This window comes from Aplysia californica, unplaced genomic scaffold (genome assembly GCF_000002075.1).
Source record: "Aplysia californica isolate F4 #8 unplaced genomic scaffold, AplCal3.0 scaffold01319, whole genome shotgun sequence".
NCBI lineage: Eukaryota > Metazoa > Mollusca > Gastropoda > Aplysiida > Aplysiidae > Aplysia > Aplysia californica.
Genome location: NW_004798589.1, coordinates 29957 through 45847, shown reverse-complemented (window position 1 = coordinate 45847; position 15891 = coordinate 29957). Strand labels below are relative to the sequence as shown.

General features: G+C 39.9%; 1 protein-coding gene across 1 annotated transcript; it reads left to right on the top strand.

The window, feature by feature from the left end:
• Window positions 1-1720: 1720 nt before the first annotated feature.
• On the top strand, window positions 1721-7190 carry LOC101846327 (the record flags this gene model as incomplete). Its single annotated transcript, XM_005112557.3, is given in 4 exon segments — window positions 1721-1822; window positions 2995-3551; window positions 4661-4783; window positions 6747-7190. Coding segments are annotated over 3 exon segments (711 nt in total). The 3' UTR covers window positions 7055-7190.
• Window positions 7191-15891: the final 8701 nt, after the last annotated feature.

Below are 15891 nucleotides of genomic sequence, written 5' to 3'. Positions count from 1 at the left end.
TTGAGCGCTATATAAATGTCATTTATTATTTATTATTATTATTATTATTATTATTATTATTTCACGATTTTAGGAGCACCTACTCTTATTTATCGATTTTTAGGACAATCAACTTGCACGGGACCTTCAAATTCAAGAATCTTTCTCCCGTATCCGAGAAGGCTAAGTTTAATCGACGTGGTAGGGTTTAAGATATTACACTAGGATTTACTTGGATCCTGAGCTAGAATCATAGCAGGCGGCACATGTCCATAGCTGCTCTTCTTTCCTTTCCAGCGTCCACCTCAGGGTCTTCCTGCTAGTTGTCTCCATGAGGAGCTGGTTTGAGACATGCCTGACCACTCCACGGAGCAAACTTTTTTTCGCTATGCCCCGCACACACTTTTCTTTTAATGTGCGGAGTGTGTGGGAGTCTGTCTCCTCTTGGTCGTGAAGGCTCTCCTTGCATCTGGCGATCACCATTGGTGGGTCGAGCATGATTCGGCTATTGGGTGCTGCCTTGTCGGCAAGTTCATCAGCACGCTCATTTCCGTGCACCCCGGCATGACCAGGGCAGAACACCCATGTAATCCTTAGGAGGTGGCTATTTGTAATGGAAGCTCTCCAGTCACTGTAGAGCCACCCACTCCTGATTTTTTCCAAGGTGCTCATCGAATCTGTGACAAACAGGGCATGTTTATACGCTTCCATACTGATCCATTCCAGCGCCTCTGTTATTGCCTTGACCTCCATTGCCATGCTCGATGTACAGTAGTGCACTCGTAGGCTCCAGACTGTTCTTTAATTATCTTCCCGTCAACTCGCCCACCCAGATTTCTGGCCACGCCTCACTGATCCGTCAGTGAAGACGACAACATCACCCATCACTGAATTTTCCTCAAGGATGGCCATAATTTCCGCTTTAGTTGCATTAAGCTCGCCTCTCGCGACACTCACGACCGAGGGTAATAGTAATATCATCTTAACTACCCAAAGGTCAGGGGTGTGGAAGAAAGACAGCAGTTAGAAGAGGCCTTATTAGCATAGTAGTAAGGCAGCAGAAAGAGCCAGGAGTTCAGAGTGGCAAAGAAAAGTACAGTTGGGGGGGAGCACAAAGTGGAGACGAAACCAGACGACAGGCTTATGATCAGAGAGCAGGAAAGGTGAAAGTATAATTTTTTTTACAGAAGAAAATTTTCCGTCGCTTTAGGACTGCGAAGTTTAAGGAGGCCGAAGATCTACTTCCGGTGCTCGGAGTTACGTACGTCCCATGTCGGCGCTCTGTGACCCCACAAACACAACAAGACTAGATCTAGCAGTGACGACAGGGAGGAATGAGTGATATTACAAAACCACAATGCTTTGTAAACATGGCGTGCACTTTGAGGTTAACGATTTATGAAAACGAAACTACTATGGATTTTTAGAAAAAAATGAAATAGAGTGTTATAACAACGAACTCCATTCCATCTGTTGGATATTTTTGTATGCCTCATCGGCGACACTGCTTTTGTGTTTGTGTGTCAGTTTTGTGTGTGTATCTGATCTATGCCTATGCCGATACTTTTTGCTAGAGATCTAATCAATCTAGATCTAATCTAGATATCTAGATCTAGAATCTAGATCTAGATTCTAGATCTAGAATCTAGCGGTAATGTTGTTTTGGGATCGAGGCAGACATCGACCTTTTGCCTGTCTTGAAAACTTTATTGTGATTTGATCAGTGTAATTATTTATTTATAACCCTTTATTCTAACTTTCTATTGTTGGATTATGCAAGACGACCTCTGACGGAGAGTAGTCGGTGAAACGAAACGGAGCAGCAAGTGGACCTGACTGACTGGTGAGCAGGATTGTGAGAAAGTGTGTGTGTGTGTGTGTGTTGAGATTTATTTTTTTTTAAAATCTTGCTGACTGACTGCAGCTCAGAGACACTGTCATCACCATGACTCATCATCTCTGATTTTGCACAGTATAAATGATATGATGAATGTGAGTCAGAATCATTGCTCACAAAGAAATGAAAATGCATGGAATGAAAATGCATCATGTCAAGAACGATGTCCAAAGTAAATGTAAAGCTCAGTTGACAAGTTAATGAATGGTCACACTGAATGAACAGGTACCACCCTTCGGGAGAAGTGGTCCCAGCCTAACTCCATAGAAATTTATGCACACAATCACAAAAAAAAACTGAAGTCGAGTAAGAAAGCTGGCTGAGTTGTCAGGGTGAAAAGACCACTGGTAAATTTATAGGAGGGCCAAATCCATTTTAGACTATCTTTCTGCTCTATTTTACCGTCTTTTAATTTGCTGAGAACGATATTGGCACTAAAACTGTCACAATCCATTATTTTTGTGAATTTAGCAGGGGGGATTTTTTACGCGACTTCCGTTTTTTTTCCTTTCCGATTGTAATGTATAAATTTCTATGGAGTTAGGTCAAGTTCACTTCTCCCAAAGAGTGCCAAACAGGCCAGAGTGGTGGCCTAGGACATAGGTCAGCATGTAGTATGATCTAATGAATGATGTAGCAGTTACTAACAACCATCCCTCATACCCTACAAAACACTGAATGTGGTATTATTTTATTTTACTCGTCATGGACCCGTCTCAAGCTTAGATTCTGTAAAGCACTTTTTTGTTCTTTTTTATTTGCTTTACCCTTTATGCAAATTTTGACATTATAATGTCCATTGAAAATTCTCTATTTTTTCTGTTTTGCAATGTGTACCTGTACTTAAAACTTGATGGACCAATGTTAGTAAAGCTTGCTGTATATTTCTAGCACTGCAGTTTTTTAAATTTATGTACACATGACAGTTTTATAATTTTACAGGACTCTTGAACATGAACCAGTTTATGAAAAAAAAAGTATGTGGTCGTATAACCGTAGAAATAAATAATTCACCTCATGGAATAGAACTTGGAGCTCTGCTCCTTGTTGTGAATATGAAGAGTTTACTCTAAAAAAGTTTTCTTCATCATATGTAATCTCATCTTTTTCTCTTTCAGCTTCAGAGTATGAGGAGTCTCTTGGTTCCCTTCCCAATAGATGTGAAAGAAAAACTTCCTTGAGGTAACTGATAGTAGTTTCCCAGATTTCTTCTGGACCTGGTTCCACCCTCTCCAGCCCCAGGTCTTATCTCAGTCTGTTTGGATGGTCTGAACCGAAAAACCTGCAAGCCGGGCCGTAAATGTCTGCTCTGTAAACACACAGGGCAGCACCAAAGGACGATATAATACATCAAACTATTTTGTACGGCAAGTACCGTACAGGAGAGTTGTCGAAATGGCCAGCACGGAAGCGAGATCCCCCGTGACCCCCCGACCTCAGTCGTGCCCGTACCAGGAGTACGTGACCCAACAGCAGCGCACCCTGGCGTCCCGCGCCAACTTCAGCAAGGAAGTCCGCGACGGCCAGCGGCTGTGGCGACAGATGATGATGGGCTTCATGTGCGCAGGCTTCGTGGGCCTGGTCATGCTTGTGCTGGGGACCATCTTCATCTCAGAGGCTGTGAGGACACTGAAACAGCAGCCAATCACTGTCATGTTGTGTGTTATGGGCATCGGTGAGTGCGCTTTTTTTTTGCTTTTTTTTTTCTTGATGTTTTCTTCACAATTTTAATCTTTCTGTCTCTTCTATCTTTCTTGAAGCTGTAGTAGCCCATCACCGTCATTTTGTGTGTTATGGGCATTGGTGAGTGCTGCTCTTCTCCTCTCTGTTTTTGTATGGGGCGGGGAGAGGAAGGAAAGATATTCAAAGTTGAAGGCCACTGAATTAACAACCTCTCTTTTGTTAAATTCCTCTTACATTATTTAAAAAAAAATTGATTCTTTATTTCGATCTTTCTGTCTCTCGTAATCTATCTTTCTTGAAGCAGTAGCACGTCACAGTCATGTTGTATGTTATGGATTTTGGTGAGTGCTGCCTTTCCTCTTTTTTTTTTTTTTAAACCATTTTTTGTGCATCATTCTTTGTTTTAATCTGTCTTTCTTTTCACTGTACTTTCCAGTTTTTGCTTAGACTGCCTGTGTCTCAACAATTAACAATTCCTGTTGACATCATTTTTTATTTTTTACATTGTTGTCTTAAGTTTGAACTTGAGTTGTTTTTTAAAAATGTTAATTTATAACGTTAATAATATATATGTAAAAATGTTAATAATTTCCAATGAGGAAATACGCAAGTTGCAAGTTAATTAATGGAATGGTGGTCAGTGCCTGATATAATATTATGTCATGTATATATATTTTGAACTAGATAAAAAGGTGAACACGCCTGAAAAATCTGAAAAACTTAGTTTAACATTGTGTCTAAACATTGTACTGTAGCATTTTGTTGAAACATGATTTATTGACAGTGTTTGGTCATACTATCTTGTTTTAGGGTTGAAATGCAGTCTGTAGGTGTACTGTAACTTTTTCTTGTGGTTGAAAATTATTAGAGTGCTCTGGTGTGGTTTGCTTAGAACTACTTTCCTATCAAACATCTGTCGTCTTTATCTCCCCTCCTTCTTCTTTGTGTATTACTCTCTTGTAACACCTCTAACCTTCGGCCCTTTTATATATACCTTATTGTGTTGCAAGTGCTGTAAAACTCTTACAAAAAACAAAAAAAGAAAGAAAATTAATTACTAATTTTTTTCCAACCTCCTGACTCGGTTTTTATTGTTTTCAGTTTTCGGCATCATCATACTGGTGGGCACGTTCATCCTCGGGAGAGTGCTCATTTCTCGGAAGTGGATCCGCTGTCAGGGGAGACAGGCCACGCCTGCCTCTCAGTGCTTTCACACCTGCTCAGGTGAGCTTTTTGTTTGGATGGGCGCTTTGTTGAACAGGAGGGTCATGAAGAGTCATGTCCTGACATTTCTGTTAGGTCCTTTATTTCTGTTTTCTCTCTCCTGACTTTGAACTAGTAATAATAATAATAATAATAATAATAATAATGATAAAATAATAATAGTGATGATAATAATAATAGTGATGATAATAATAATAATAGTGATGATAAAAATAGTAATAATAAAAATGATAATGATGAAAATAGTATTAATAATGATAATGATAAAATTATAAAAATAAAAATAGTATAATAATGATGATAATAATAATAATGATAATAGCAATGATAATAATGATAATAATTATAATGATAATAGTAGTATAAATTGCATTTATACAGCCATGTTTTATTAGCTTTACAACTATTCCCCCCCCCCCCCCCACCCAGGGGCAGTGCCACTGACTGTAGTGTCTCAAGGTCATTCCCAAAGGAGGGACATTTCTCGTTCTTGAAGCACAGTAGAATTGTAAATGGGCTGATTCATGTCACTCTCATAACTGTGCCTGATCTTTCTTTCCTAATCATTGCTATTGTCATTTTCCTCTACTTCTTTTATACATGTTTGTCACACTTTTGTGACCTGCTATTTCCGGGGTGCCTTGATAGTTGAAGCAGACCTTGTGCTGTTGAAGCTAGAGAGGTGAGCAGAGTAAGTCTGATTCCCTGTAAAGATTTCTCTGTTGACACCCACCCCTTGGCGCCCATATATATGTCCTTATGCAGTTGCGAGCGCCGTAAAACCTTCTACTATTATAATAAAAAAAAAAATTACAACTATTGTTACCCCAGCAGACCCTAGAACACTCAGAAACATTCTCCGCTTCCCTGGAAGCATACAGTGCAAGCAGATGATTAAGTCCTCAAACACCCAACAAACTGACAAGATCTTTCCCTGTCTATAGCCGGGTACCACTCCCTACCTGGGTGAAATGAGTCGAATGTTTTTGTAAAGTGCCTTTCTCATGGACACAATGTCGGGATGGGTGGTTGACGGGTGCACTGGGGTGGTTAGCTCCTTCTTTCCTATCTATTCAAACATTTATCGTCCTTAGCTCTTCTCTTTTTTTGTGTTTGTTACTCTCTTGTGGAGAGAAAGAAAGAGAGAGACAGAGTGAGAGGGAGAGAAAGAGGATTACTATAGGAGCAGTGCGCTTCATATGTTCTTTGTATTATTGTACCGTGCATTGAGCACTTCTTTCTGGAAATGCGCTAAATAAATGCAATTTATTATTATTATTATTTGTAACACTTCTTTAATCTTTGGCACTTATATGACCTTATTTGTGCTTCAAGTGCCGTAAAATACTAAAACTAAACAATGTTGAGTCCCTGGCAGGGTTTGAACTCACAAGTTTTCAGTGGGTGGTTGGCGGGTGCTCTCGTGTGGTTTTCTCCTTCTTTTCTATCAAACATCTATCGTCCTTATCCCCACTTCTTCTTTTTTATGTTTGTTACTCTCTTGTAACACCTCTAATCTTCTGGCGCTCATATGACCATATGCAGTTGGGAGCGCTGTAAAACCTCTACCAAAATAAACTAAAACAAGTTTTCATTGCGAGTACAACAGCCCAACCACTAACCACTAACTAAACAGCAGTCACATACTTTCTGTTCAGATGTGATTTCAGTGACTTTGAGAGGTGATATTTTTTTATAGTTGTTTTTGTTTTTTATAAATTTTATGAACTGTACCTTTTCAATTCCTCTTTTTTTTGTTGCTTTATTTCTATAAAAAAAAAAAATTAGAGATGTACGAATATATCGCTAATAAAGCTGTGTTCTCACACTGCACTCTCAGAAATAAGGTTATAGGTTGGAATGCATACTACGAGGTGACATTTCGCTTTAAAATCGTAATCCTGCCACTTCCGTAGGGGGATGATATTGATACTTTTTTTTTTGGCTTTGTTTTATTTCCCAGTTATCTACAGCCCTTCTCTCGACCAGCTGGGAGCCAGCGAGTCGATGCTCGAACCGCCACCCTCCTACGACTCGGTGGTGCCGGGCGCAGGGCGGGAGGTGAGCTGCGAGGTGGTGACGGTCGGCGAGACGGGCCAGGACGGGGTCGGGGAGGCACTGACCATGGTGCTGCCACCCAAGTACTCGGAGGTGACCAAACCTCTGCCGGAGTACACGGAGGAGGAGGAGAAGGAGGAGGAGGTGGTGGTGGTGGTTGCTGATGCCGTACCTCCTTACAAGGAGACGGAGAGTGAGGGGGCCCCCGCTTAGTGGTAGTGGTAGTGAGCTGTGTGTGTTTGTGTGTGTGTGTGTGTGTGTGGAGGCGGAGAGTGAGGGGGGGGGCCCGCTTAGCAGTAGTGGTAGTGAGCTGTGTGCGTGTGTGTGTGTGTGTGTGTGTGTGTGTGTGTGGAGGTGTGTGTGTGTGTGTGTGTGTGTGTGTGTGTGTGTGTGTGTGTGTGTGTGTGTGTGTGTGTGTGTGTGGAGGCGGAGAGGGAAGGGGGGCCCGCTTAGTGGTAGTGGTAATGAGCTGTGTGTGTGTGTGTGTGTGTGTGTGTGTACACGAATTTGGCTGGCATTATGTACATGTTTTAAATACAAAGATAGACGTATAATGAAAAATGGTGGAGCAGAAAACCGGTTTGCTCTGTGCTTGTTTCAGTATCTTTGTGTGCAAGTTAGCTGTGTTTGCCATGTGTGTGTGTTAGCTCCATGCGTGTTGGCTGTGTACGTGTTCGGTATGTATGTATTTGCTGTGTGTGTGTTAGCCATGTGTGTGTTTGCTGTGTGCGTGTTCGGTATGCGCGTGCTAAACAATATCCGTCTTGCCTTTTTTCCCAGCACTAGATGACGGATGTTGTGTCAATGTGCTTCTCTGTGTGAACTCCCACTCTCAACACAAGCGCTGTGTGGTCATATGTATGTTCTTTTTACAGAAAGTCGGTGGCGTCGATGGCCTAGTGGTTAGGCTACCGGACTCGTAATCGTGAGGTTGCAGGTTCGTGGGTTCGAGCCGTGGGCCTGACGTTGTGTCCTTGGGAAAGGTGCTTTACACGAATTTTCCTCACTTCACCCAGGTGGGAACGGGTACCCGGCCATAGACAGCGAAAGATCTTTTCAGTATGTTAGTGTTTTAGCACCTATAAATGGCTGCTTGCACTGTATGCTTCCCTGGAAGTTGAGGTCATTTCAGAATGCTCTCAGGTCTGCTGGGGTAATAGTACAGATTGTGAAGTGCATAGAGCTTGCTGTTGAGCGGGGATTTGCGCTATACAATTACTATTATTATTAAACCAAACGCATGCTCTGGTATGGATGTGAGACGTGAAACAAGTGTCTGAGGAAGCTACTGAGGATCAAATGGACAGACAGGATCACCAACGAGGAAGTAATAAGAAGAACCAGACAGAGCCCAACCAGAGATGAGGTGGGAAGAAGATGTTAGCGAAGGATTGGACACTCAAGAAGTCAAGCAGCTGCCTAACAAGAAAAGTGTTAGATTGGAACCCACAGGGTAAAAGATCAAGGGGAAGACCTCGTGGAACCTGGAGAAGAGTCAGGGAAATGGATGTGCAGAAAAGTGGGAAGACGTGGAGTGACATCAAGCGACTAGCCCAGGATAGGGAAAGGTGGAGAGTGTTTGTTCGTGGCCTATATCCTGACCCAGGGTGAGAAAGGCAATGATGATGATGATGATAATAATGATTGCATTTATATAGCGCATATCCATGCTCAAGAGCATGCTCTATGCGCTTTACAACTATTATTACCCCAGCAGACCCTCCGAGAACACTCAGAAACATTCTCGGCTTCCGCGGAAGCATACAGTACAAGCTGCGGATTTCACGCGCTCAAACACTATCAAACTTACAAGATTGTTGACTTGTCTATAGCCGGGTACCCATTTCCACCTGGGTGAAGTGAGGAAAATTTGTGTAAAGTGCCTTTCCCAAGGACACAACGTCGGGCCCCTGATGGGATTCGAACCCACGACCTTACGGTTGCGAGTCCGAGAGCCTAACCACTTGGCCACCAACGCCACTGTATGATGATGATGTTCTGGTTTCATTTCTTGTCTCTGGGGCATATATATATAAGAAAAATGTCGCACTGTTTAATTTTTTTTCGAATTGTTGGCTGTGCTTCTCATGGACGTATTGGGACAGCGGCTGTGATTTTGTCAAGCAGGCGAGTGGTTGAGCGGAAACAATGACAGAAGGTCCCACTTTTCTTTCTCTCGTTTCTTGTTTCTGCCTGTCCGTTTCGCTTTGTCCCTGAACCAAAATGGCTGCTATCGTTGCAACGTGTGCTGCTCTTTTCTTGAACATTCGTTGTGCAGACGGGTCGATATAACTCATTTTGACATCATGCTGGATTGTGATGCTGATGACCTGGGTTCAATTCCTGGTAAGGATGTGGTGTGTGAATTGTTGTTTGAAGGGGTGAAGTTATGGAAACACTGGTTTACGGGGATGTTAAATTTGTACCATATATATTTATATGTGTGTCACGGCATGGTGAAATCACGGGCTTGTCAATTTTGGGGGGTGTGAAGTTATTGGTATCAGCTGAAAGAATGCCTTTTTCTCTGATTTCGTCATTTTGACGAGCATCTGATTTCACCACACTGCCTCACATATACATACATAATATATATATTATATATATATATATATATATATATATATATATATATATATATATATATATATATATATATATCAGTTTGGTTTGTTTTCTTTTTTTCTTTTTTGTCCTATTTACTCTTGGCCTGATATTCTAGTTTGCTTGTTGTGGATACATGCATGTGTCATGAGGTGCTTGTATATGTTTTGTGTTGGGGGAAACAAATCGGAACCGCTGAGAAAAGTTTCTCAAGTGAAATTTGTTTCTTTTGCTTAGAAGGAGCATCCCATGACTGAGAGTTTATGATAAAGTGGTTGTGTTTGAACGCGGAGGGTTAATGATTTTTCTTTTAGATCTTCATTTAAGTGATCTAAGTCTTTAGCTTGTACTATAGCTGTTGACTTGCCATTCGTCACTTACAGTACTTGAGGTCGGTGGTTCGTGCGGGTCGCTCTGGTGTGGTTTGCTCCTTCTTCTTTCCTCACTAACATCTGTCACCGTTCCGATAGTTTTTGTTTTTTAATAGTCTTTAGCCGTTTTGAATATTATTCTGTTGATGTTTTTGAGTTATTTTTGTATTTTGATTTTAATTTACAAGAAACTTTTTTTTCTCAGCGGATTAGAATGTGCCAGTAGTTTGTCGTTTCCTTTTATTTGTGCTGCAATTCGGTGAAATCAGGTACTCGTCAATTTTTAGGTATAAGGAATATTTTGGTAACATCTTAAAGCTTGTTTATTTGTCTTGCTTTTGGGGAAGAAAATACACTCCTATCTTGAATAGAAGTCGAGATATTTGCAATTGAAGGAGGTGGGGTAGCCTGGTTTCTGAGGTAAAATTAGTGAGAAAATGGCCACCAAAGACGCATTATTTCTTTCGCTTGAGAGTCCGTAGAAACTGAAAATTTACTTTTTTTGTGCCTTTATTCCTGATTTTTCAGTAAAATCCACACAGAAATGGGTTCTATAATGGGCATGAAGGGTTTTGAGCCAAAAAACGAAAATTCAATAAAAATTCACACACCTGTGGAAAAATACCAGTTTCTTCTCTTTTATTATTTTGACAAGCGCCTGATTTCACAACACTGCCTCTCATTTGTCTCATTTTATTTTAGGCTTTATAAAAATCTGAATGTGACATGACACTTCATTATTGAAGATCATATCTGAACGTACATGATATTATATGTACGTAATAATATATATATGATCAAAATATTATTTTGATGTCTTTCATGAAGCTTAAATATTTGAGTTGAAATTAATATATTATTACAATTCATGCAATCTCTTCTTTGCCCACCCCCACGCATTCTTTTCATCGTCTAAATATATATATATATATATATATATATATCTACAATTTGTTCATATTTTTGAATGCCATAGATTGTGGTTATCTGATCTGAAAGCAGCTGAGCCAAGAGTTGTCGCTGGTCCGCTCTTGTTATGGATGTGCTTATATTATTGTTTTCAGTTTTTGATTATCTCTCAAAAAGCGAGAGGATATATGCAGGGCATTTTATATATATGTATAGATATTTAAATGTGCTTATTTTCATTGTGACATTATAATGGTTTTTCTAAATGAATCAATGTAATAATTATAATGCAAATGTATTCCAAACCTTCAGGTCACAGTAATTATGATCTTCAGCCTTTGAAGTCATGGTTGTATTTGGCTCTCTATGGTTGGCCCCGTGCCTATATTCAGTGACACTTTTCTTTTTTTTTGTCGCTGTACATATATATTTTCCTTTACCGTCTCTCTACTTTTTAAAATATAATATTGATGAATGTTTTTGACCGACATATCCATTTCGTGGATTGCGAGAAGTAACTCGTTTTGTCAGCACACTTCACATTTCCTAATCATGTATATGTGAGGCATCGTGGTAAAATCGGGCACTCGTCAAAATTATGGAAATGGAAAACACCAACAGTTTCCCGCTACTTTGGCAAACAATTTTTTAAATTGAATTTTTTTTTTTTATTCGTCTGTTTTGTCCGTTCAAAAACACATTTCTGTGTGGATTTTACAGAAAAACGATAAAAGGAACAAAAAATATAATTTTTCAGTTTTTGAGAACGTTCAAGCTAAGGAGGTAATCAAACTCGTAGGGCTATTTTATTTTCTCCCTAATTTTACTTTTAAAATCTGGTGACCCCCTCCCTGTCCCCCCCCCCCCCTTTCAATTGCCAATATTTCGACTTCTTTTCAAGATAGATGGGTTGTTGTTTTTTTTACACAGAAAGCAAGGCGAATGAACAACCATTCATTATGATGATGATACCAATTGAGTTTTTTTTAAAACACAGCAAGCAAGGCGAATGAACAACCATTCATTATGACGATGATACCAATAACTCCGTATACTCAAAAATTGACGAGCGCTTGATTCTACCATGTCATGCCACGTGTTGTGAAGTTGGCTTAACTCCTTGAGTGGTTGAGTATGTTCTGTTTTGGGGTACATGAAAAGTGAGGCAGAACTTCCTCGTTCGTACAGGTTTTTTTGTGGGTGGTTGAAGGACGCCACTGGTAGATCCTACTTCTTGACTTTCCCTCTGTTGTTTCTCTGCGTCTGTCTGTCAGTCTGTCTTGTTTTTTCCCCTGCACTAAATGATCGTTATTGAGTCGATGTGCTTCTCTTTACTCGAGAAAGACAAAAACAAAAATGTAAACGCCTGACAAATTTTTCAATTATGTTTCAATTATCTGAAACTTAAAAAAAAAAAAAGCCGACAACATCATTCATACGATGAAATATAAATACATGCAAATTCATGTCTTTGAGTCATGCATGATGGTTGCAGCTGTGCTCAGTATCTGGTGATCTGAATTATGTGACCACAGTGTCCTCAAACAGGGGAAGGAAATCTTCGGGATCACTCGAATTTCTTCGGGTTTGTCAGGAGTTTGGTTTAGAGAGGTTGCTCTCGCGCTCATTTGACCTTATGCAGGTTGCAAAGGCCGTAAAACACTTACCTAAACAAACAAGACAGGTTGATCGGATGAAAGACAAAAATCTATGATTTTTTTTCCTTCTTTCCATTCACTATTGTTTTGGGGGTTCAGCATGTTCGGTTTAACTGTCCCCGTCGTTTTATGCTAGAAAAATCCTGAAATTATGCAAACTGAGCCCAAAAATATGAAATGATGCGATTCTCTTAATTTTAACAAAGAATGATGAAGGAAAATAATCAGAAATTATAATCAGAAAAAATGATAAAGTTTTGCTAAATTATGCGGGGTGTATAAAACCACAGGGACAGGTGTAAGCAGACTCCATTGTACGTTCAGTGTCAGGCCGTTCTCCATGACGTTTGTCATAGATAGTTGGTCGCTTTTAAGGACAAGCGGGCTAACCCAGATTTCGGGGGTTTCCAGAAATCTTGACCTACCCCAAAAGTGGGCATCACCGTACCTATAGAAGTTTGGTTTCATTGGTGTATATATTTGTTTGGTTATAGAGAAAACTCTCCTTGTCTTTTAAAGAAACAGAACAAGGATCCAAAAGCTTTACCTTCAATTTTCTCTAAACAGCACTTTTTAGGATAGCCCCCTTGTGCTTAAAAGCGACCAATTAATCGTAACAAACGAATAGATTCGTTGAAATGATTCAGCGATATTACTCCTTGTTGTAATGGTAATTTTAAACAATGGTTATCATCATGATTGTAATAAAGATAATAATAATCGTTATAAATTATGATTTATTTTCGTACTTATTTTTGAAAATACCAAAGACCCTTGATGAATTGAAGACTAAGAGTTTCTCCTTCAAGTTTTTGTTCTGTGCATGTCTACGGCCAGGGTTGCCTCCCTTCCTTGATAAATGTTGCACTGTGTGAAGGCGGACTCATATGTAAGGCATCGTGGTGAAATCAGGCGCTTGGCAAAATAATGAAATCAAAGAAACTGGCGTTTTTCTGCCTGTTTGGCAATTCTCATCAAATTTTTGTTTTTTTTGCCTCAACATATTTTTATGTAAATTTTACTGAGAAAAGTTGATTAAAGCCACAAAATATGTCATTTTTCAGTTTTCAAGGACTCGCAAGCAATTTAAGGTACCAAACTTTGGTAGCCATTTTCTCGCTTATTTTACCACTGAAACCAAGCGACCCCACCTCCTTCAATCGCAAGCATCTTGACTTCGATTCAAGATAGATGGGTACTTTTTTTTTCATTGAAAACAAGGCAAATGAATAAACTTTCATATGATACCAATAACTCCACATGCCCAAAAATTGACGAGTGCCTGATTCCACCACGTCGTGACCCATACGACCTTGTGTAGTTGCGAGCACCGTGAAAACTCTGACTAAACAAAAACGCATGCATGAGGTCGGAGCAGCTGAAGGATTGCTGATCACATTCACGCCCGTGAAGTTACGTGTACAAACCGTGCAACTGATGTTGCTCTCAGTCTGGCATTTTTCTCTTTTCAATGTGAATTTTTCTTGAACACTTTTTGTACTCCCTTTTTCTACCTTTTTGCACTTTCAATCTCATCTAATGTTCTCCCACGTCCTCACAGTTCCAGGAGGGAAGACAGAACTCTACAAGATGGTTCGCTCTTTACCCTTATCCGTACGTCGTGTTTTACTATTGTATCCATACGACGCGGGAACTCTGTGCCACCACTTTCCAAAGAGGAAATTTACTTGTTAATCCGATACGTACGCTTTGCATTGCAGTCTGTCAAAATGGTTTTTTTAGAAGTACTGAAAGTTTTAAAGAGATCTTCGTACTAGAAGTATTCTAAATGTGAAAAATACAACCCCGGGGGTACAAAATGACCCCAGGCCGTACGTTTAGAGTTAAAGAAAATGTATTTGAAAGAAAGTAATGCACAGTTTTGTAGAAGACATCACAACTGGTGCCGATAAATTGTTGCTTTTTATTTCTCAGATAGAAGTTCTTATAGAACAGTCTTTGCTTCTGCTCTTGAAGTACAAGATATGTGAGGTGGCATTGCGTGACCTCAATGCTTTCTTGTCGAATCTCCGTTTTTAATAACAGTCAGTGAAAACTGCTCATTAGAAAGAGTGAGCTGCAGAAGAAGTCACATTTTCATGGTGTAAAAAAATGGAGATATGACAAGAAAACACTGAGGTTGCGATTGGTAGTCTAGTGGTAGTGGTTAGGCTGCTAGATCCGTAATGGTGAGATTGCAGGTTCAGGGGTTCGAGCCTCAGCCTGTTTCGACGTTGTGTTCTTGGAAAAAGCACTTTATGCGAGTTTCCTATTTGGCTCGGGCCTTTTGGAGATCGGCGTTAAACTTGGAGGTCCCACCTCTTAAATAACCTAACAGTGCTAATAGGGGTGTTAAAGTTGTATACTTTTGACAAGATGTTAGAGTCCCTATCAATAATTATAATGTAATTATATAAAACACATTTGTTTTTCTCAAAATAGCATTTTCCAGGTAGCTTTTATTTTTTCAAAATCTTTAATTGAACTAGAGAAGTGAACCGTCTCGTAGAATGCTGTTTTTGTCAGGAGTCATGCTTTGCTCTATTTGTCGAAGATTCTCTTTGAAAAGCCTTTTTTAATCCTTCAGAACACAATCATATAATTATATGTGTGTGGCGAGTAAGATGTTTACACGACAATCATCTACTGTCTTGATTGAGATTTTAAATAAATTCTTTAGGACTGTCATGATAATTAATAAAGGGACATCTGAATATATATGGAAAAGTGAATAGAAGTGCATGTAGAATGGTTGACAGAGGCTTTTGGTGACGTGAGTTTTGGTAATGAAACTACGAACTATGAAAAGCTGATTGGTCGCTGAAGTCAGGAATTTTAAAGTGGGGCTCTTCTACGGCAACTGACGGGACGAATGAGTTTTTTTTTCTGTCCTGTCAGACACCACAGAATAGCCCTGGGGTGTTTGGAAGAGGCCTTGTCTCTTGCAGAAAAAGCCCCTCTCAGATTTTTTAGACTTCTGTGAAGATTTAATGTTTGATGTCCACATCTGTACAAGTTTGTATGTATTGTGATATCATATGGTCGCTTTTAAGGACAAGCGGGCTAACCCAGATTTCGGGGGTTTCCAGAAATCTTGACCTACCCCAAAAGTGGGCATTGCCTTACCTGTAGGAGAAGTTTGGTTTCCTTGGTGTGTATATTTGTTTGGTTATAGACAAAACTGTCCTTGTCTTTTAAAGAAAATGAAAAAGGGGCAAAAACGTCACCTTTGATTTTCTCAGAACAGCAGTTTTCGGGATAGCCCCCCTTGTGCTTGAAAGCGACCAAATGTTGCTGAGCCTGCAAACAGTACAGTAGCTTACTTATTGATTCTGTTGCAAGGAAAATGAGTGGGCCTACTGTAGGCCTACTGGTAATACCAAAGTTGTTCACTCATACTTTTAAGCAAGGTCAAAAGGACAGCTACTAATTTTTCTGGCCTCAGTGTCATTGTATTATATGTGTAGTGTCATGACGTGGTGGAATCAGGCGCTCGGCATTTTTTTGG